Source organism: Tripterygium wilfordii, chromosome 5 (genome assembly GCF_013401445.1).
Source record: "Tripterygium wilfordii isolate XIE 37 chromosome 5, ASM1340144v1, whole genome shotgun sequence".
Taxonomy (NCBI): domain Eukaryota; kingdom Viridiplantae; phylum Streptophyta; class Magnoliopsida; order Celastrales; family Celastraceae; genus Tripterygium; species Tripterygium wilfordii.
Window position 1 is genome coordinate 10,232,906 of NC_052236.1, and position 23,151 is coordinate 10,256,056.

The following is a 23,151-nucleotide window of genomic DNA, read 5'->3' on the forward strand; positions in this document are numbered from 1 at the left end:
AACTTCAATTGCGATTCTTTATGTTTTTACGGCAGTCGAGGTAATAACTTCTAACGTCGGACGGACGGAGGTGAAAAGTCAGTAAAACGACATGTTAGGGCAAATGTAATGGTGAAGTAGTATTGGGCCAACAAAGATGTTGTCTTTTGCTGATATGACTGTATTGTAAAGATGTTGTCTTTTGCTGATATGACTGTATTGTAAAATGTGTTTTGCTTATGTAGCTGTATTGGGATAAGTGTTTTACTGATGTGGATGTATTGATATTTAATGTTTTGGTGTAATTTTGTTGTGGATAATATGGAGGAATGGAATGTTGTTGGGTTTGGTGGAAAGAAAAAGTGTATGGAAAGAAAAAGTGTATAGAAATTTGTGTTTTGCTGATGTGGTTGTATTAGAATACGTGTTTGACTTGACTTTTTGTGTAATAGAGGTGGGACCGGGCCAACAAAAATGTTGGCCCAGTAAATTGTTTCTTATTGCATTTGCCCTTAGTGAGATGTGCTGTAAAAACGCAGATGACATAAGTTATATGTGTAAAATTTGGTTCCAAACATAAAATTTTGTCCATTTAAAATCAAGGCCGGGTCTAAATATAAAAATATTGTCTTGTTTATATATTCAGACTCTAACCCAAATTAGGTTATTGTCCGATTTATTTGTCCAAATTTAAATCAATTCGGGTTTGGTCAATTACGTATGTCCGAAATTCAATCTGGTTTAGGATCTGGACATGTAAATATTTCATAAATATGTGATATTATCCAACCTGAAATCGATTTTTTCCCACCCCTATTTGTAGTATCCTTATAATTCTAACAACAGATATTCAATATGTTTATCAGTGTAGGATCCATACAATTTTTTGAAGGAAATTGTGATTAAAACTTTAGGGAAATTGCAGTGACTTCTATTATAGAGTTTGGTAAGATGATTAGCGTTAATGGGGTTGTAAGCTTGTTTGACAATGTAGATGAAAGTTTGTTCTTACTTGCCTGTTCTTTTTTAACCAAACAAAAACATGAACACACATTCTCAAAGTTGGAAGAGTGGAATAATCTTCTTATCATTTCAATATGTCGTGATAGACTAATTATATACAGAGAATAATGAAATATTTTACAGAGTGATTTTAGGAACTAATCATTGACTTTTTTCTACAATTAGACTCCTATAATCTTGCTGAATCTTTGAATTGACTTCTTGCTTGATATTATACAGCTATGATCTTCTTGCTTGATATTATTGACTTCTTGCTTGATATTATACAGCTGTGATCTTCTTGCTTGATATTGTTGACTTCTTGCTTGATATTATACAGCTGTGATTTGACACTCCCCCTCAAGTTGGTGCATATATGTCTTTAGTGCCCAACTTGCTAAGTGAGCTGTGAAAGATTCTGCCTGTAACTGCTTTGGTGAGAATATCTGCAAGTTGATCTTCAGATTTGACAAATGGTACCTCAATGATCTTGGCGTCGAGTTTCTCCTTAATGAAATGTCTGTCAATCTCAACATGCTTGGTCCTATCATGTTGCACTGGATTATGTGAGATGTCTATTGCAGCCTTGTTATCACAATACAATTGCATTGCTCCTTTTTGTTTGAACCCCAATTCTCTCATCAAATTTCTTATCCAGAGTAGTTCACATATTCCATGTGCCATACTCCTATATTCTGCTTCAGCACTTGACCTAGCCACCACGTTCTGTTTCTTACTACGCCATGAGACTAAATTGCCTCCCACGAAAGTAAAGTAACCAGATGTTGATCTTCTATCAGTAACTGAACCGGCCCAATCTGCATCTGTATACCCTTTCACATCAAGATGAACATGTTTTGAGAACATCAATCCTTTCCCCGGGGCAGATTTAAGATATCTCAGAATTCGAATCACAACATCCATGTGAGCCTCTCTCGGTGCATGCATAAATTGACTTACGACGCTAACAGGATATGCTATGTCAGGTCTTGTATGTGATAAGTAAATCAATTTACCAACAAGACGTTGATATCGTTCTTTATTGGTAGGTACTTGTTCAGCATCTTCATGAAGTTTAAGATTCACCTCCATTGGAGTCTCTATTGGTTGGCAGGCTAACATTCCAGTTTCGGTTAGAAGGTCAAGGACATATTTTCGTTGTGATAGAAATATTCCTTGCTTTGAACGTGCCACTTCAATGCCCAAGAAATACTTTAGTTCGCCGAGATCTTTCATCTCAAACTCAGCTGCTAAATAATGTTGCAACGCTTCCTTCTCTTCTGGGTCATTCCCTGTAACTACCATGTCATCAACATACACAATGAGTGCAGTTATCTTACCTTTCTTATGTTTCAAGAAGAGAGTGTGGTCAGAATTGCATTGTTTGTAGCCAAAATTCTTCATTGATTTGCTGAACCTTCCAAACCATGCTCGGGGTGATTGCTTCAATCCATAAAGAGACTTTTTGAGTTTGCATACCATGTTGCTCTGACTTGGCTTCATCTTGCATCCGGGAGGAGGGTCCATATAGACTTCTTCTTCTAGGTCTCCATGTAAAAAAGCATTTTTTACATCAAATTGATGTAAAGGCCAATCTAGGTTGGCTGCCAATGAGATAAGTACCCGAATTGTGTTGATTTTAGCTACAGGTGCAAACGTCTCCCAATAGTCAATTCCATATGTCTGAGTATACCCCTTCGCCACCAGTCTTGCTTTGTATCGTTCAATTGCTCCATCTACTCTAAATTTGATTGTATAGATCCATCTGCAGCCTACTGTTTGCTTCCCTTCTGGCAAATGAGTCATCTCCCAAGTAGAATTCTTTTGGAGAGACTCCATTTCGTCATTCATGGCTTGAGTCCACTTGGGATCCTTAAGAGCTTCCTGCACATTACTTGGAATAGATACAGTGGATAATTGACACACAAATGATGCATATGACGGGGATAACCTATGAAGAGACACATGATTAGCAATAGGGTATTTAACACTTGAAGTTGGATCAGGTTCATATTGCTGTTTAGGAATTCCTCGGTTTGAACGAGGAGGCAATTTATAACTTGAATGACTTGACTCAGGTAGGGAATCAGAGTTAGATTGTTCAAGTACCTGTGTAGGGTTTTCAGGACTGGACTGATTGACTGGCAATGGTACTATAGGAGAAGTTGTATTTAGGACACTATCTGGATTCGTAGCTGGTTGTTCTGGCATTGTTGTAGGATTGGCATGGTCTGGGTCAATCTCCTCTTGAATTTGATTTTTTGGTCCTTGCTCTTCGTCCCTCATGGTTTGACCTACTTGAAGTTGTTCTTCCACAGGATTAGTTGACCCATCAATATTACCATCGGGACACTGGGAAACATGGACAACTTGGTTTTGAGTATCTTCTGCAAAGATAGAGTTCTCCCCCTGCAGAGGATGCTCAGAAGTGTTCCTTGAGTAATAAAATTCACTTTCATTGAAAGTAACATCAGATGTAACATATAAGGTTTGTGTAGGTGGATGGAAACACTTGTAGCCTTTTTGAGTGGTAGCATAGCCTACAAAGACACAACGTAATGCACATGGGTCCAGTTTGCTACGTTGGTGAGTATGTAACTGAATGTAAGCAACACACCCGAAAATCCGTGGTTCAAGGTTTGGTGTAGGTGGCACTGTGAGAAGGTTGGTCAATGTTTGAAATGGAGTTTGATATTGGAGAGTACTGGATGGTGTCCGATTGATGAGGTAAGCTGCAGAACAAAGAGCCTCCCCCCAAAATTTGTGGGGCATATAAGCCTCGAATAAAGATGCACGAGTAACTTCTAGGAGATGGCGGTTCTTTCGTTCTGCTACACCATTCTGCTGTGGCGTATAAGCACATGTGGTTTGGTGAACAATCCCTTGTTGGTTAAAAAACAAAGAAAGATCATTGTTGACATACTCTCTGCCATTATCTGACCGTAGTGTTATGATCTTCCTGTCAAACTGTGTAGCAACATACTGATGAAATTGTTTGAATTTTGCAGTAACTTCGCTTTTCTGTTTCATGGGAAATACCCATGTCATCCTGGTGCAGTCATCTATAAAAGTCACAAACCACTTAAAGCCACTAATAGTGAGAACTCTTGATGGCCCCCAAACATCCGAATGGACAACCATGAAAGGTATAGAACTTTTATTTAATCTCAATGGGTAAGAAACACGATGACTTTTGGCGAAAATGCAAGTTTCACAATGAAAGTCTGATAAATCAAATTGAGAAAATAAATCTGGAAATAAAAGTTTTAGGTAACCAAAGGAAGCATGTCCTAGTCGCTTGTGCCATAACCAAATCTGCTTTATTCTGTCTGACTCTATACCTCTTACATGATGCACACGACTCAATCTGCTACTGCAATCATCTGATAGGTCCAAATAATACAACTTTCCCTTCCTAGTACCACATCCAATCACGGCCCTGGTGAGTAGATCCTGAAAAAGACAATAAGATGGCCAAAAACACACAGTGCAATTAAGGGAATCAATAATCTGAGGAACAGATAACAAATTATAGTCTAGGGAAGGGACAACCAAGATGTGATCTAGGTTTAATGAAGGCGTAAGAGAGAGGGACCCTTCTTCCAAAACTTGGGAAGTGGTTCCATTTGCACTAGTAACATGAGTTTGAGATGATGATTTTGTGGAGTGTAATCCAATTGAGCTAGATGTCATATGGTCAGTAGCACCAGTGTCAATAATCCATGATCTATTATAAGTAAGTGAAGAAGTACCTGAGGTCGCCAAAGCCTTGGATTCAGATGTACCTGATGGAAGTTCAGAGTCTTTCTCCTGGGATGGTCCAGCAGAGACGAATGAAGCCCGACTTGGTTCCTTCTTTCGGCCTTTATGAACCCATCCTTCTGGATAACCAATAATCTCGTAACATCCTTTAATTGTGTGATTTTCAAGACCACATTTTGCACACTTCATTGGAGTTCTGTTACGAGTAGCACCTGAATTCTGAGAGCGAGATTGCTTATACCTTGTGGTAGCCAAGGCTACGGTTTCAGATGTGGAATCTGCTTCAGACATAGTGCCTTGACGATTACTCTCTCTTTTAATATGTGCATATACTGCCCCGAGTTCAGGTTTAGGCTCCATCCTTAAAATTTCTCCTCGGATTTGATCAAAATTATTGTCCAAACCTGCAAGAAAAATATAAACTCGAAGACGGTCAATCTCCTTGCGTCTTATTTCCATATCTTCTGGGTGTTGCATGTTGCTGGGGCTTAACTGATCAAGTTCCTGAAATATCTCTGTGAGATCACTATAGTATGTTGCAACTGATCTACCATTCTGTTTCATCATAAATGATTGTCGATGTAGATCATAAATCTTTGCCTCATCAGAACCATCAGAGTATGTTTTCTTGATGGCATCCCATACTTGCTTGGCTGTATCATAACGAATGAATCGTTTCATCTGACTGGGGTGCATGGCATCAACTAGCCAACTCTTAATTTGACAATCTGATGCACGCCACTTGTTGTATGCTGGATCTGTAGCTGCAGGTTGGAAAGTATCACCGGTTAGGTGACCATGTTTTTCTCGTCCAGCAATTTTCATCTCCATGACTTGGTGCCATAGAGAATAGTTATTTTCATCTAACTTTATGCCAGTTGAGAAGTTGGAATTGTCTCCTTGTATGGTGACAATATGAGGGATTGAATTTGATTTGGGAGAGACATCTTCACTTGTCATGATGATGACTCAAGAATGAGAAGATAATGAGTTTCAACAGACTGTGTTTGGTGATGAATGAATGAGTAGGGTTTGATTAAGAGACGGCCAGTATCGACTCCTCTGATACCATCTCAAAGTTCGAAGAGTGGAATAATCTTCTTATCATTTCAATATGTCGTGATAAACTAATTATATACAGAGAATAATGAAATATTTTACAGAGTGATTTTAGGAACTAATCATTGACTTTTTTCTACAATTAGACTCCTATAATCTTGCTGAATCTTTGAATTGACTTCTTGCTTGATATTATACAGCTATGATCTTCTTGCTTGATATTATTGACTTCTTGCTTGATATTATACAGCTGTGATCTTCTTGCTTGATATTGTTGACTTCTTGCTTGATATTATACAGCTGTGATTTGACACACATCAATCCTGATTTGCTCACTCCGGAGAACACTATACATAGCTGATTTTGGTTTTTTCCAGAACTGCGAAGAGATCTATTGGGTCTTCGGCTGCCTACATAAGTAGGCCGGTTTGTGCATGGGCCAAGCGAATAGGATTAAATTAATTGGGCTCAAACAGTAAAAGACAACGAAGCAAGCCCAATTTATGTTTTTTTTTTTAATCTGACAATAAAAACACACACATACACCACACATGTAGCTCAATTTATGCTTGCATCGCGTCCTCCATGTCTGGGCTTCTGGGCCAAGTTTGTAGAGCTTGGTAAGGCAAAAGCTACTGAGGATGCTTAACTTGATAGGCACCTAATTCTCCAATAAACAAAGGAGAGGAGCATTGTTTGTTACTTTGTTATTTGCATCTGTGCTTTTCTTGCCCTTGGTAGTCATTATTTATCTTTTGAATTTTCAGATATAAATTCAGGCCATCAAATTCGTCCGCACATAAATTTTCTACTTAAAAAAACGATAAATTGGCCAAAACCTAAGGTGTTGCCACAAAGATATTGTTATTAGTGAGAGTCGAATCCATGAACTTCCTAATTCATATGATTTGGTTTCAAATATATTCATCACTAGGCTATCACTCAAGTCATTATCAAAAAAATCAGTACCCGTTATTGCCTAACAAAATGAGTTCATCTAAATACACCATAATTTTTACTCTATACACCCCCCTCCCTTTTTCTTTTTCTTTTTTCTCTATACACCCCATTGGTACTACCTCTTTTATATTTTTATAATTTTAAATTTATTTGGTTAAAATACAATATTATTAAAATAAAATAATTATTAAAAAACGACATTATCAAAAAATAATACTATTGAATATAATATTAGAATTTGATTTTAATACTTTGTGTTATGATGTGAATTTTTTTGTATATTTATAATTATTTTAATTTGATTTTTTATTATGTGAATTTTTTTTGTATATTAATAATGATTTTAATACTTTGTGTTATGATGTGAATTTTTAATTGATTTTAATACTTTGCCTTTCCATTTGTTTTGTTCATGGATTCCACTTACAAGACAAACAGGTTTTGTATGTCACTTTTTGAGATTGTTGGTGTAACATCAATCGAAAAGACATTTTCTGTAGCATTTGTTTTGCTCCAATCAGAGAACGAAGATAATTACACTTGGGCATTGAGTTGTTTGCGCTCCATGATAGATCAATGTCTATTGCCAAGGGTTATTCTCACCGATAGAGAATTAGATTTAATGAAGGCAATTGCATGTGTCTTCCCTGAGGCTACTGTGCTCCTTTGTCGATGACATATTAAGAGAAATATTTTTACCAATTGTAAGAAAAGGTTTTGGGACAAAAAAACATTGGGCACATTCAACCAAATGTGATCAGCTTTGGTCATGTCAGAATCAGAGTATGAATATGAATTTCATCTTGCATAAATTGAGTTAGAATTTTATAATTATCCTATGATTCTTACTTATTTAAAGGATGTTTAGCTAACTCCTTACAAAAAGAAGTTTGTATCTGCGTGGACAAACAAGTGCGTGCATGCGTGGACAAACAGTTTGCATCTCATAAGCGATATACAATCTTTAACTTTTTTACCGTTACGATCCATCCCACCTCCACATACAGAACATAGGGCCATCACTATTGGATATGTGAATTGTAACCACTTTATTCAGGTATTTATGAGTGGAAATTATCCGATACCCCCTATTATGATCCAGTGGTTTTCATACAAGTATGATTGTGTAACAGCATTGGCGACACCATATAAGAAACAACTCCGTGATTATGAGAAACTTGCTCATTCGATAAATGTACCTCAATCCATTGTAGACATAACATCTTATTAATGTACTTGTATTGATAACAATATTATTTTTTAATAATATTGTTTTTTAAAAAATTTTTCCAAATAAATTAAAATAAAAAATATAAATTATACAAATATATAAATATAAATTATACAAATATAAATTATAAATTATACAAATATAAAATTAAAAAATAAAAATAAATTGAGGTGGGGTTGGGAGTGTATAGAGAAAAAAAAATTTTTGACGGGGTGTATAGAGTAAAAATATGGGTGTATTTAGACTTTGGCTAACAAAATAAAATGAAAAAAAAGTGAATATTCTGATTTAGATTTCGTGATACTGTGAATGAAAATGACATGTAACCTACGAGTTTGATAGTCCATGGGAGCCCAATAGGTTTATTCCATTGATTTAATCAATGAAATAATTTTATTTCCACTCTTTTATCCATAATCTATTGTTCAAAATTTATTGTTTTAATATAAATTCTATTATTTTTTAAAACATAATCTAGAATTGATTGTTTTAGTTCTGAATTCATTTGTTTTTGAAATTCTATTGAAAAAAAAATAGAATTAAGAAATTCCATTGAAAAAATAATGAAATTAAGATTTACCTGATAAACTCATCGATAATGAATCTTATTAAAAATAATTTTATGTGCTGATTTTGAATATGTAATTTTTTTTACAATCTAACATATATTTTGAGAGTTAAAACATTTTAAAATTTCGTTTAAAAATCTTAGACTTCCATGAACTATTACGCAACCTCGCACTACTGTATTGTGAATCAAACGTCCAGCTTATCAACGCCAAGTCGCCAACCCTACCTAACATGATGAACGGCTTAAAACTGATCAGACCACCAGGAAAAAAATAGACCTAGCTCTTACTATATAACGCCACCGTTCCTCCGGAGATTCAGTAGGGACGGCGTTGTCCAGCACGGGGGACTTTAGCTGATTTCTTGTCACCGGAGCAATTACAAGGTTCCTTCTTCCCAGGCAAAACAAACATTTCCAAAACGAGACTTTCGCCTCCTGCGCACTTCAGCAGAATTCTAGCTCAGCTGTCCTGTTCTTCGCAACTCCAGAATTTCGTCTCTCTCTCCGTTATCTGTCACTAGGAAAAGCAGAATGAGTGCGGCACTGGATTTGTTTTCTATCAAGAACGCTAGCCCTAGCAGCTTCTCTGGTTCCTTTCCCATGAAGAGAGTTCTCTCTAATTTTGCGCCGTTTGCTTCGTGTGCATCAGCGAGGGTAAGACCGGATTCTGTGTTTAGACTTCGCAGTTGCAGAGTTCCTGCTGTTTCTCGATGTGCTGTTGTTCCAACGGGACTTGGTGCTTGTTTTGTTTCTCTGGACAGAGCAAGGTCGCGTCATCGAATTGTTGTTGCTTCCGCAGCTTCTCATGAGGAATCGGTAACTCGATTGATCTAAATCTCACGAATGCTTTCTGAATTATTTTCTTCAAATTGTATGGCGCCGTTTTGTTTTCCCAAAATTTTGAAGCTAAGCGTCACTTTCTGCTGCTATTTTTCATGTTGGCTGATTAAGTTTTCATTTGATCTCGATGAATGAATGGGATAAACTTCATATTGATTAATTATTAACAAATGCTTAGTGTTGGTATGTGCTGTACTGCTGCTTTCGCATGTACTTAAATTTTGTGTGGTTATGATGATTTGTGTTGCTTGGTACTGATTGTGGCTCATCTTTAATCCTATTCCTTTTAGGAGCATTTGGAAATTGAAGTGGGAAAAGAGGAGGATAATAGGAAAATGCAGGTTGAGGAATCAGAAGAAGCATGGAAACAGACTCTAGAATCCTTCAAAGAAGAAGCTTTAAAGATGCAAAGTGTGTCCAAAGAAGCTTATGAGATATACTCTAAGAAAGCAATGGTCACTTTGAAAGAAACTTCAGAGAAGCTGAAAATTCAAGCAGACAAGGCAAGACATGATTTGAGTATAATAGCTAGTGAACTCAGTGAAGATGGTAAAGAATATTTGTCAGCAGCTACAGAGAATTCCCCTGAACCAGTGAAGGAGATTGTTGAAACATTCACTTCCTCAGCTGATGATTTGAATGATGTTTCTAAACTCCATGAATTTCATGTTGGAATACCATATGGTATGTACTCTATGCGATGAAGTTTTTTTATTAAGAGAGTATAGAGATGCTACTCTGTTTCACTGTTTTTGAGGAATATGAGATTCCAATTTTCAGTTTTGTTAGGATGAAGAAGTTTAGGAGTCATAACTATATGCAAATGATAACATGCCTTTTCTTTTATTAGTTTGAGCATTATATGGCTATATCAGCATTAATATTAATCTGATATCTCTGGTGCAATGATCCTGCTATTTTATTCCTTTGAAGCTCTTAGTGATGTTGTTGTTGTTGTTGTTATGGGTATCGGTTACTACTCTGTGCAGGTTTGCTTCTCTCTGTTGGTGGATTTCTTTCCTTCATGCTCACAGGCAGCATTTCTGCCATTAGATTTGGTGTTATTCTCGGTGGTGCTCTGTTGGCTTTAAGCGTCCAGAGTTTAAGATCATATGAGAGAGGAGAACCAAATGATCTAGCTCTGAATGGGCAGGCAGGTTAGTGTATGATTTTCCTTGAGATTGAAAAATGAAAAGGATAACATGATGTCATCATTTGATTGACTATTATAGTGATTGGCTTCTAGATCCTCTTAATTACGGAAATTATTTTTTTGCTTTGTTAGTTTTTGAGTTGCAATATTGTTTTATGGTCTCTTGCCATTCTCTCTCAATCATCTACGATACCTTGTCATTCCCTTGAGTGTGTGTGGTGGTTGAAGATCTCTCACTGATTTAAGTGATCAATAATGTCAATTCTGACTCTATTTCCTGAAGGGCCATGTAATTTCTTAACAGATGCTTTGATATAGGACAAACCTAGATTTGTGAGGTAAGCGTATTATGCATTCAGCATAAATGGGCAAAATGTTTTTTTGAATGCCAACAAATATAATGAAGATTTTGGGGGCTGTTAGTGTTCCTGAAGAGTAGAGATAGGTAAATACGATTGTGGGGATAAATTCAGAGGATGATGCTCAAGAACTGGGGCTATGCAGTACTGCTAGGTATTCTGAAAGATACAGTGAAGAGAAACATGACATAAATTCATTGTGCTTTTCACTTATTCCATGACTGCAACTGTACATCACTCTCTATATGGTCACGTCATAACCTGTTGATCTCTTTCAATGTCATTTAGTATTCTCTTAAAAATTAAAATTGATTGTTAGTGTCAATACATAGGCACTGTGAACTGTGTGCTTTTTATTTATTCTGGATAAGTTGAGGCAAATTTGCCATTGCCTCTAAAAGGCGTCTTCGACTGTTTTATTCCAAAGATTTAACTTAAAATTAAAGCTGTAAATTTCTTATTGCATTTTGTGTAATGTTTTCAGTAATTTATCCGAAATGATATTTTGTTCTATGTCGCATATCACATTTTGAATGGATTTTTTTGTCTGCAGCGATAGCAGCTGTGATATTTCTAAGGAAGATAAGCTTCCTATCTCAGGTTGGACTTTTTCATGTGGCTTTTCTACTTGTTTATTAAATCATTCATGTTATCGATACACCTTTTTAAACTTCTTTGTTTTTGTTATCTTTTTGCAGAGACCATTTCTTACTTTCTTTCCTGTGTTCGTCAGGTTTGTAAAGTTATTTTATCTTTTTTAGCTTCGACAACTCCCATATTACCTTATTATTTGCTGTCATTGCCGAATAGAGCTCCCAGTTTTTTTAAAAAAATATTAACAAAAATCCAATATAGTATCTGGCTGCTATGAGTTCCTTTTCATTTGCCTATGATGATGTGTCACAATTGGTTGAGTTCGTTCTCTCAGTTGAAAGAAGAGCCAATCATTGTGAATTTCATTTTACTGTTTCTGACTTTGGGGATAGGTTTTTAAGCAAAACAGTGGTTGCACTTCAGGTTCAAACAAGTACTTAAAATTCAGTTATCTGATTAATTGATTATGTGTGCAGTGGTGCAGTGGTGGCATTTTATGTATATAGAATGACAATGAATCGTAAGCAAAGCAAAGGATCAGACTTGCAACATGGTTCAGAGAATTAAGTGAGTCTATGGTAGGTTTGTTATAAATGTATGCCTGAAGCAATAAAATGTTAGTTTCTTACAAGCCACTGTTACTTTAGGACATATACTTACTAATTGCTATAAATAATAAATCACTTTATTAAATTTTTATTCCAATGGTGCCTGCATTAACATATGCATTTTGGACCATCATGGTTCCATCTTTGTTTATGCATCCTCATCTTAAGCTTCTTAAAGCTATTCTACAAATATAAGACAGTTATTATTCCTTGGTTACGATTTGTACAAAACCGAAAAAGCATTGTATCAACTCATCTGCTCTCTTAGCTTTTCTTTGGGTTGCATCCCGTTGCTGCCTTGTAATTGAATTTTGTTTTGCATTAGGGAAAAAAAAACTTTATTTCTATAAGTTGGATAAGTATAACTTTGAATGATATTTAGTAAATAAAGCTGTTTTATAGTAACTGGGATCTCATGATGAGTTTAAAACACGAATATGTTCTCTTCTTAATGTTTGCGAAGGCAGCTTAAGTTTGCAATTCCCATTCCCACACTGGTCGCTGGAGCTTTTAGCTGATCCATGTTTAGGAGCAACCAAACAAGTGGTAAATATTGGGTATTGATTAACTCAGGCAAGGATAGTCCAGGGAACAAGTGGGAATAATACTTTCGGGCTAGCCGTGAACTGAACCATCTTGTACTCATTGCATCTTGTGCTTTAACTGATATGTATTAGTGGTTTGTAGATGACCACTGCCCACTGGTATCAGGGTTTAGGCCGTTTAGCTTTGCTGGGAATGTCCCAATGTGGCCACTCTTGGGGAGGCTCTATTCAAGTATTCATTAGAACAAAGATGTACTATATGAGAGCAATTAAGAAGTTTAAACCTAAACTTATTTACTGTCAAATATGTAATCAATTAGTTAAAAAGTGTATAAAAATAGTGATCTTAATAGTACGTTTAAACATCTTATTGTAACTGAAAAATGGTGTTCCCTCTTTGCTGATTTGAAAGGAAAGACTTTGTAGATCAAGCTGACAAGATTTAATTCTATTTTCTTAATCAGGTGAAATTTTCAGGACCCAATCTCTACGTGCTTCGGGGAGTAGTTTGACGGGTCAACCTTGGAATGGCATAAATTGTTCAAAAGCAAGGACTGCTTGATCGATGCCTTGTTTAAGTATGATGTTTACAGAACCAGGTCTGTTACAATTACAACTCTAGTCTGGTTTGTTCTTGTGGTGTTGTGGAGGGAGTTACTATAATCTGGTGAATTTTTGCTTTCCCACTTTATGTTACAAAGGATATAGTTAACACTGAAGAAAAAGGGTAAAACCATACTCCATTGTTATTTATTGGCTTGTTTCACATATGGAAATTTGGTTTGTCATGAAAATCTGGCATGTGACTGGGATATGGACGACTGATGCCCTGTGAAACCATGCTCCATGGTTATTGCCTCCATCTCTTGAACCTTTCTAACCACGATACCATGTTCAAAACTCATGAGCTCTCTGATTCTACCTAGCTCGATTCTTTTGTGAACAATATCTTGCAAAAATGTTTAGAAGTGAACTCGGATTTGTGTTTCAATTTGAATCCAAAATAAACATTTCTTTTGGGTAATTGATGAACCACCTCGTCCTACATGCCCTTTGGACGGACAGTTGAATGGGGCTAAACTTTGGGCTCTCAAGTACGGATTGACGATAGGTAACATTAAGCTGAAGTACATGCGGGTAAAGACTCGGAAGTGAAACAAGCCTGCGGAGTAAGGATTTCACAAGGAAATATCACTAGCTAATTGGTTTGAACTCCCGACCATGAACACGTGAGTCCCAAGTCTGAAGAGATGACATAGTTCCCAAGTCTAAAGAGATGACCAACTATGTCATCGCCAAGTGATTTTCCAAAAGAAACATGCATCAACACAATATGTTCTTTCCGTTGAGGAGAGTGCAGGTATTTCTGTTAGGCAGAGTGCAGCGAGGACGTAGCTATCATTTTACCAATATAGATAATCAAAGCAAAGTAAAGATCACTTGGTTATACCAAAAGTATCATTGTTGAGAACCATTTAAGTGGAATTCATAGAACACCAACACCACAAACCTGTGTTCTAGTTTGGAAGCTCTTGGTTGAGAATTATGGTCCAGGCTCCAGGGGAACCTAAAATCTCTCTCAAAGAACCAACACTTCCTAAAGAACAGCAAAGAATATATGATCATACCATCCGCCCAAACAAGATCCATTATGGCGTTTATTTATTATAATCCAATGGGGATGGCACCGATTATTCTGCCTTCCCACATCCATTAGAAAATTTCCTCCCTACCTACATAAATAAAAAGAAACTACCTATCAAAATAAGCAAAACACCGCGCAAACAAAATACAATTTCTGGCACTAGATTGGGTCATGATAGAGCCATAAAATGTCGACTTGCAGTCCAGGATGCAATGACATGATCATTTTCCGCAACATGATCCCCAGCCTCAGATGTCCCCGTGGTGAACCTGGACTTCCCCTTGATTATCCAAAGGCATATACTGTGCCATGATAGCCCGTATCTCCGAATCCATGTATCTCTGCATAAGCGTTCGAAAATAAGACAATTAGGTCTACAAATTCATAGTACAGGTTCACATACCGTGCCACATAGCCCAACCCCATACTGTTAAGATAGGATATGTCAGCTAATTTTCTGAAGCTGATGAGCTCAAATATATAACAAACAATACGCGTAAACACAGGATTGGCGGGATGTGTTGAAGGTGTGCGTGAATCTATGTGGTTTACTGCAAAGAATTCTCATTCTCAATTCATATGGCAGACCCAAACAGTTGGGATTGAAGATAGGACAATGATGATGATGAAACTTTACATTAATATACTCTAGATCACCACCACCACCGATAGGATTCAACAGAAATAATAAAAGGAGCAGTTAAAACTTAAAAAAAATAACTAAGTGAAGCAAAAAATAACGCCTTGTTCTTCTTAAATTTAACATCTCCCAGTAAAAATATCATGCGTATATATAGGATCAAAGACATACCCGGATTCTATATTTGTAAATCGCGTATCCAGCAACTCCAGCAGCAGCCAGCCCAAGAATAATAGCCCAAACAAAGCCCCAGCTGACCTCTGTATTAGCATCTTTACCTGCACAGTTTTGATAAGTTATATACAGTTACAACCACAAGATGAGAATAGTAACCTGTAGACTGTAGAGACTTAAATATACCATGAGGTTCCAAATCCCAAGAAAAAAGTGGCACTAAACAGACATATGGAGTAATAACTACATTACTACTTTAACAGCATATTTTGGATGCCTGAACATTGGTAGCCAAGTGGTAAGGGATGGGGAATCAGGGACAAGCATTAAACTCAAAGGTTTGGGTTTGAATTTCCCTGACAGTAGTGTCTTGGAAGTTGCTGCTCGCATCCGTGATCTACTCTACAAGGTGAGTCTAATGAGGATGGACCTCGTTGAGGTTCCACCTTATTCAAATATACTTTTTGCAACAATGAAAACAATAAGTGAAAGATACTTGGTGCTAAAAGCAACACATGTGTGCCTCAGCATTTGGAGAGAGAGGAAGTGGGAAAGCATGTTTGTCTCAGTATAAGACGAAGAATCCAAGGATATACTCACTTATGCACATATCGTGTTCTCGCATATATAGCGAACCACCACTACAACTGCATTGGAAACTGCCCCATGTATTCTTGCATTTGCACTCCGGGCATTGGCAGGCCAGCTTCTCTTTACACTCGTCCACGTCTGAAATAGACCAAAATAAGATTATATTTGAAGCAGATTAGTAACTAAATCAACGACCGACCCAGCATCTTAATCCCCAAGCCTTCCCCTCCCCTGGTCTTGAACCCTGCACGGATTTTTTGGGGGGTGTGGGGGAGGGGGTGTTCAAAGAGACCGGGCCATGCACTACCTTCACAGTTGTTAACTCCATCACCCTTGAATCCTGATGGACACTTGCAACCTTTTGTATGATCATCCTGAACAATCCAATCCAGAACCAGTTTCACATGGTGGAAGAAAAATAACTTAAGTGGATGGAAATGGAGGGTAAAGAGTATAGAAACATCAGAAATAGCTCTCAGCAGATAAATCTGAAAAACTAACAACACAAGCAGAATAGGTGCTGCCATCTTGGGTTTTCCTCCAACACCCTCCATTATTGATTTCACAACGTAACGCTTCTGAAGCTGTTAAACAAAAGCAAGTGGAAGGATATCACTGAAAACTGAACATTTACAAATTGCACTAGTAAAGACTAAAGATACTGATAAAACTACCATGCATTTACAACTCATGGTAACACAAAGACAAAGGCTACAGCCATGAGCCCATGACTAACTAAAAGACTTGCCGAGCAGATCAAGTATTTTTGGGGCACCGAAAGATATTAAATGGGAACACAAATTTAAATTCATGAATGTTGTGAAACATATTTTACCTTCACAATGAGTATAACCATCACCGACAAACTTGATGCCTTGAACGATAGGGCACTCACAAACTCTGCCACGGAAAGTGTCCTGTAAACAGAAAATACAGACTCAGGTTGAACTAAGAAACATAGTTACTAGTATCTCTAACAAAATAAGACCAATAAAATGATAAAAGAGTATGATACCCTGCATGCGGTAAGGTTGGCGGCCCTGTCCTTCCAGCACCCACCATTGTTTTCTAAACACTCGTTAGTTTGCATATCTGCAAAGAATTTTGTTTAGTATAAAATAGTTAATAACCAGGTCAGCAAGACTATATCCCATGATATCTTCTGACCATACATGACTTGTTGCCATTCCTCAATCTAAATGAGCAGTGCTCCAAACACAGTTAGCAAACCTTTAACACGTCGTTTGCATGCTTTTTAAGCCAATAAATTAATGAAGAATTTTGTAAAGAAAAAAAAATTAAAACCAAGTAACAAGTTCATCAAAGCCAGAAGCAATATCCAGAAAGATAAAACGGAGTGAGATTGCAAATCGAAAAGAAAGAAAATTTGGTCCTATCAGGTCTCCAAAAAGGAGACACCAAAGCAATTCAGCTTTCTTCATTCAATGGGAAATAATGGTCACACCTTCCACACCAGCACTACACATAAATGGGAACATATTTCTGATTACCCAATACTACAGTACCGAACAAAATTAAAGGATTGAAGTCCAAAGAATATAACCTCCACTTAAACATATAGCTGGCTCCGTGGTCTCTTGGAAACCTGAACAAATAGCCTTGAGAACTGCTCCTTTGTCCAACTTACCTGAAACGAGCAAGAAGTTTTGATTACAAAAGGCCAATTCATTCAATTAGATAGCTAACAAGTAACAAGTTATGTTACTGTGGTTGCTTCAAACCTCTGTATTGTCTGCTATTTATAACGAGGGTAGGCAATATTGTCACATCTCCACGTGAACCCTTGCCAATCTGAAGGCAAAGCCAAAGGAACATTAACATACGAGATGAAAAGGGAAAAAAATAGAGAAACAACATCCCAAGAGAGAAAAACATATATTTATCCTAATATAGGCTCTTGCGGACTCTACCTGTGCATCTTGTTCAGCTTTGAGTACTGGGTTCTCCTTATCTGCCTCAGGATCCCCTATACAATCATTTATCTTCTTGATATCAACACCTATAGAGTACAAGACATCGCAATGGGTAAGAAGCACTAAAATCTAAAAGATAAAGTTCTTTATCAACATTCACATGTCCTAAAAAGTCAATATGCAACATGTCATAACATCGCCACCTTCTTTTGCAGGAAATAAAATGAAATTTGAGCAAATTCAACATCACACACGATGATGGTATCTCTGGTAAATTTATCAGAAGACTTGCAATGAAAGAAGGCAATGCCAGCAGCTAGTGACAATATTGGAGATGAAAATTTTAAGAAAAAAATGATGTAACTTATTTTTTTTTCAAAATCATAGCACAGAAGAAGCAACATGCATTAGAGTTGCACAGTAAACTGAGAGAATATTATCTCAACAGTCACTGACATGATATGTTTGAGGCTTTGAGTATAAGAATTTAAAACCTATGACCCACCTAGTGATTGTATAACTTGTTCGGCACACTCTTTGCTGTATTTCTTCTCTTTCATCGGGCAACGGATTGCAAAGTCAGTCACATAGTCCCACCAAATCCATGGCTTTCCACTTTCATTGGCCACTTTGAACAAGCACGCTTGGCGTAGATTTTGAACCACGACATCCTTCCCATCATATCCTCTACTAAAATCCTGCTCAGGATCAGGAGCACAGTACCTCCCATGATTGATGCATTGAGTCTTGCACTGTTTGCTAAGAATAAATGCTTCAGGGCAATACCATGTTATATAATGGGGGGTGAACTGAGTGTACCCCTTCCGCTCAAGTATCTGAGCTGCACCCTTGAAGTTCTTGACAAAATCAATCTGGCTATCACACTTTGGTCCACACTCATCATTGCTATTTGTCCAGAACTCATACTCAACCCGCTCATCCGGGTGTGGAAGTGCCTCGGTCCAGTCAAGGTTCATGTTGACCATCTCACCCTTAGCAAGTGCGTCCTTGATACTGTCCCCCAAGGATTTGCTGATAAGAGCTGAAGGGATGGTGATTTTCTCTAGATACTCAGCATCTGTATTCTCTTCTTCCGGGGTGTCCATTGTGATCAATGGTTCAATCTTGTTGTCTGCAACAAGAACAGCCGCTGCTCCACCTTTCTGTGCATTCCATGCCTTTAAGGTGAAGTAACAATCTGTCACACGGATATTTAAGATAAGTAACTATGAACGCCATTTTTAAAAAATATACATTTAAGGATACAAATAAGAAACTGTAGACTTATTGAGGAAAAAAATTAAAAACCGCAAGCATTGATCCGCTAGTTAAATTAACAGGGGACACCTAAAACTGAATATACCACGGTCCATTTCCTCTCTTTTAGTCACCCCTCCTATACCTGAGCTTATCACACATTCAAAACCTGAATCTAAAACACCAGTACCACTAGACCAATGGATAACTGGCGGACTATACCAAGGAATTGAACATTAGAAGGAAAAAAAAAAACCTGATTTCAATTATCAGAACCTCAATATTTATTTATTAAGCAAATAGAAGTTAGAAAGTCAAAGGCTACATAAGAAGATTTTGTAGCCCTAAATGGAACTTCTACTAGGACCTGAACCTCATGAAAACTCATAAATGCTGAATTTCACAGCTTCGAAGACTATAAATTCAGGTCCACAAACAATCAAACTAACCAAATTTTCATTAAGCAAAGATAGCTATGCTAGTTAAAGGAAATCAAGCCATCCAATTTCCATGGCCTTCCATGAGCGGCATTCTTATGACCGAATCAAGAGCCTATAAACCAACAATATAAAATCCAAATAGTATTCAAAACCATCACAAGTAATTGGACTTTGACCTCTGTTCTGGACTAACAATATACATAGGACAAAAAAGATGAAATTTGTCAAACAACTAATACAGAATAGGCAGAATTTAAACAGCCCACCTCCTCGATCAACAAGGAGGAAAGTGGGTAGTCCTCCAGCCTTAGATTTGAAGGAGATATCGACATCACTGAAGTCCTTGCACGCCTTTTGATTGGCTTTTGGGTACACAACAGTCCCAACCAAGGTGCCTCCATATTGAGGAACCCCAAAGTTGCCAATTGCACATTCATAGACACCTTTCACTGCATCTGGGGAGGTTAATTTCAAGCTGTTCTTCTCCACCACAAACCGACCTATACAAGACCCACATAACAGAAACCACACACAAACCAAAACCCCTAACTCTTCCGTCATATCGATCACTCTAGAGCTCAAAGGAGAAAGGGAAAAAAAAAACCCAGATCGGTGAAAGCACGACTCTATATTCCCAGAGTCAAGAAAGAAACCCAGCAATGAATTCAGTTGGAATCTCCGAAAACTAACACCAAGAAAGCTTGAGAAGACAAAGAGAGTTAAGTTACGGTCCTTTTCGTTAAATCGTAAAGAATCTAGGTCGAAAACATCGACTCTCCTTTCGTTAGACCATCTGGGTCTCTATGCTGAACTTTCAGAAGCGTGCAAAAGTGTTTTGTTTGAATGATCTCGAAACGATTGCTTATAGAAGAAGGAATCCAAAAAGGAAAATACGACAGAAAGCTAGAAATTAACTTGAAAAATCTAGTCGATGTTCGATGAGATTGATATATAAATGGAGAAGTAATTAAGAACTCGTCTTCTGGCAGTAATGGAACAACAGAGAGGATCTAATAACCGTCTTCCTCTCGGATTTTACTCCGCGGTTATGCGAACCACGTGGTTCATAAAGCACAAAAACCATTGTTATTTTTCATTATATTTCCGTTATTATTTTTTATTACACGGTATTATATTTATAGGGTGACAAAAAAATCGGTTTCAAGTCAATTCTAGATCAGACAATAATACGTGTTTAAAAAATATTTACATATTCGGACCCTAATAAAGATTAGATTTTTGACATATTTAATTGGCCAAACTCATATTAGTTTAAATCCGGATAAATAAATCGGACAACAACCTAATTCAAGTTAAATTTATATGTTTGAATCCGGATTCGATTTTAAACCATACAAAAATTTTGTATTTAGACCAAGATTTTGAACATATAATTTATGTCAAAACTTGGTTTAATTCGGGTCAGACAGAATTTTACCATTCTTACAAGGTAAATGAGAAAACTATGCGATTTTTAGGATATAGAAAATAAAAACAGAAAAACAAACAAAACCAGCTCTTAAAAATTGTCGAGGTCTTAAAAAATGATTGAGGTGAAAGAGGATCATAATATTGGATGGTCTTTTAAGATTTACTCTATATTTAAGATTTACTCTATATTTGTATGTATCTTATATTTGTAAGCATATAGAGCTACTACTGGTGCTAACATTAGATTATATGATTTGCTAGTGTGAATATTTTACTCTCATATATCTATATGATATGTGAAATCGTCTTTTTTTTTAAATACTGTTCAAAAATATATTTTTCATTGGAATCGAATTTTGGATACACATATATCTAACACAAATACACAGTCGATTGTCAACCAAATCATCTCTCTTTGGTTGTGAAATCGTCATTAATTATAAACACACATAAAGACCCATTTGACATTCAACGCTTTATATTGATTGAAGATTAAATGGGGGTCGGATGAACTTGGGATAGTACAGAATCAGATTCTGTACCATATCTAATTTCTGTGTGTGGGGATTACCTGGATGCGAAGCCATTGGTTCACGAAGACACGTGTTGTTTGATCATTGGTCAGTCTACGTGTAGTTTGGACAAAAAAACAAAAAGGCCAGAGGAGACAACTTCAAACACATCTTGCTATTGTCCATGGACCACGTGTCGTCAAGCTATAGGTCCATGCACGTCGATTTTCATAGCTGGATTGTTATCCACAACTTGAAAGATTGGTTTGGTCTTTTTTACGGCCCCTAGACTATGGAGGACTAGTTGATTAGACCGAGCCTTGTTAAGGAAAAGTGAACCATCAAGCTTAGGGGCTCATTGGGTCAATGACGGCCCATAGACTTTGTTGAAGTAATTAGTTGGGCCAGGCCTTGTTCTAAAAGTAAACCCTCTGGCTTAAGGCTTGATTTCAAGTTCTCTTAAAAGAAAAGGCCCCAAACGTCAGAGGCCCACTAGGGAATAATATAGATATTAGAAAAGGAAAAAAAAATTCAGGAAACCAAAGGTTTAGAGCTTCTTGAGTGAATTTGCAGAAATTAATATACAAGCCAAGAAAAATTACCAAGAAAGCATATAAATAATCTAAACATAAAAGTAGGGGTGGCAAAATTCTATCCGATCTGGATGATCGAGTTTATTCCATTAAGATTAAATCAAGTTTGGACATAAGTTATATGTCTGAAATCCATATTCAAACACAAAATTTTTGTCCGATTTAAAACTGGATTCAGGTCCAAATACATAAATTTTATATAGTTTACTCGTCTAAACCCTAACCCAGATTATATTATTATAGGACTTACTTGTCCAGATTTAAATCAATCCAGCTTTGATCAATTAAGCACGTCCGAAATCTTATTCAAATTAGAATCTGGACATATAAATATTTTATAAACACGTGTTGTTACATGAGTCGGAACTGACTTTTTTTTTTCCTTCCCTACATAGAAGAGACGACGTAGAGAGAGTTAAAAGACAAATACTCGATGGAAGACCTAATTCACTGGGCCCCCGATGCAAGTAATAAGAAGCCCATTACCTACAGCAATATATGGGCTTTAAATGAAATGAGCAACAGCAAGGAAGGCCCCAACTAACAGTCGTGGTATTTAATGGGCCTGAAATTTTTTAATCCAAAGTTCCAAACCAAAAGTCCACAATCCCAACTTCTTTGGTCCAGTCCAACCCTAGCGTTTCTGGAAACCCAAACCCGAACGAACAAAGTAGGTAATTTGTACTTGTTAGTCGGGTTTTATTGAAAAATGACCCTTGTTAATAAACATTTTTCAAATATAACCCTTCTTTTTAAAACACTTAAATCTGACCCTTTCAGTCAAGGAAAAGACAGAGATACCCTTTCACGTCTTTTTATGCATTTCCCTCTCACTTGCAACCCTAAAAATGTTTTCCCTCCTAAAACTACTTCACTCTCTCTATGAAACCTCTCTCTCTCCTTCCAACCCAGTAAAACCGCCCCATCTATACCTCTTTCCTTCAAACTTTGTCACAGATCTAGTGAAATCCATATGCCCAAACTCAAATCTTCAAGGTTGAAGTGTCGCGACGTCAAATCTCCGTTAGTTGTCATAGCGATATTGCCCACAATGCCAACAAGCCTAAAGTCAGCAATGCAAGCTCCGTCTTCGTTCCAGTTGAACACAGAAGTGCTCACCGTCGTCGATAAGTGTCCCGCCCTTCGTACAAAATATTTCGTTGATAAATGCCTGTTTTTTTTCGTTGAGAACTATATTTGTTTTCGTTGATGTAAGACAAATTTTTCGTTGGAAACTTCGTTTGTTTTCGTTTAACTTATACAATTTTTTC

At 37.0% G+C, this 23,151-nt stretch overlaps 2 protein-coding genes across 5 annotated transcripts; one reads left to right on the plus strand and one right to left on the minus strand.

The window, feature by feature from the left end:
- The first annotated feature begins 8,833 nt into the window (after nucleotides 1–8,833).
- LOC119999070 (protein FATTY ACID EXPORT 3, chloroplastic-like) lies at nucleotides 8,834–13,401 on the plus strand. Of its 4 annotated transcripts, none has more exons than XM_038846579.1 (7): nucleotides 8,834–9,380; nucleotides 9,695–10,088; nucleotides 10,394–10,561; nucleotides 11,470–11,516; nucleotides 11,615–11,649; nucleotides 11,987–12,088; nucleotides 13,128–13,401. In XM_038846579.1, the coding sequence occupies exons 1-6, from the start codon at nucleotides 9,096–9,098 to the stop codon at nucleotides 12,075–12,077; spliced, it is 1,020 nt and encodes a 339-aa protein (XP_038702507.1). In that variant the 5' UTR covers nucleotides 8,834–9,095; the 3' UTR covers nucleotides 12,078–12,088; nucleotides 13,128–13,401. The 4 variants fall into 4 exon arrangements, with proteins under 4 accessions (XP_038702507.1, XP_038702508.1, XP_038702509.1 ...); XM_038846580.1 differs by having other exon boundaries at nucleotides 13,141–13,401; XM_038846581.1 differs by having other exon boundaries at nucleotides 11,987–12,077.
- Nucleotides 13,402–14,265: 864 nt separating this feature from the next.
- Nucleotides 14,266–20,379, minus strand: LOC119998803 (vacuolar-sorting receptor 1-like). The gene is made up of 12 exons (XM_038846243.1): nucleotides 19,611–20,379; nucleotides 18,153–18,845; nucleotides 17,645–17,733; nucleotides 17,456–17,525; nucleotides 17,278–17,361; nucleotides 16,729–16,805; nucleotides 16,549–16,630; nucleotides 16,215–16,297; nucleotides 16,021–16,087; nucleotides 15,723–15,851; nucleotides 15,120–15,226; nucleotides 14,266–14,649 (listed from the first exon to the last, which is right to left on the minus strand). Exons 1-12 carry the CDS (start codon nucleotides 19,903–19,905, stop codon nucleotides 14,557–14,559), a joined length of 1,869 nt encoding a protein of 622 aa, XP_038702171.1. The 5' UTR covers nucleotides 19,906–20,379; the 3' UTR covers nucleotides 14,266–14,556.
- Between the last annotated feature and the right edge of the window lie 2,772 nt (nucleotides 20,380–23,151).

Bases quoted from the DNA above. Each gene is read 5' to 3' on its own strand.
- LOC119999070 (XM_038846579.1), top strand. From the start codon at position 9,096: ATGAGTGCGGCACTGGATTTGTTTTCTATCAAGAACGCTAGCCCTAGC. The intron at 9,381-9,694 runs GTAACTCGATTG...TATTCCTTTTAG, and splicing joins CAGCTTCTCATGAGGAATCG to GAGCATTTGGAAATTGAAGT. The intron at 11,517-11,614 runs GTTGGACTTTTT...ATCTTTTTGCAG, and splicing joins AGATAAGCTTCCTATCTCAG to AGACCATTTCTTACTTTCTT.
- LOC119998803 (XM_038846243.1), bottom strand. From the start codon at position 19,905: ATGACGGAAGAGTTAGGGGTTTTGGTTTGTGTGTGGTTTCTGTTATGT. The intron at 18,846-19,610 runs GTGGGCTGTTTA...TCCGTGTGACAG, and splicing joins CCTCCTTGTTGATCGAGGAG to ATTGTTACTTCACCTTAAAG. The intron at 15,852-16,020 runs GTAGTGCATGGC...GGTCTATTTCAG, and splicing joins TGGAGTTAACAACTGTGAAG to ACGTGGACGAGTGTAAAGAG.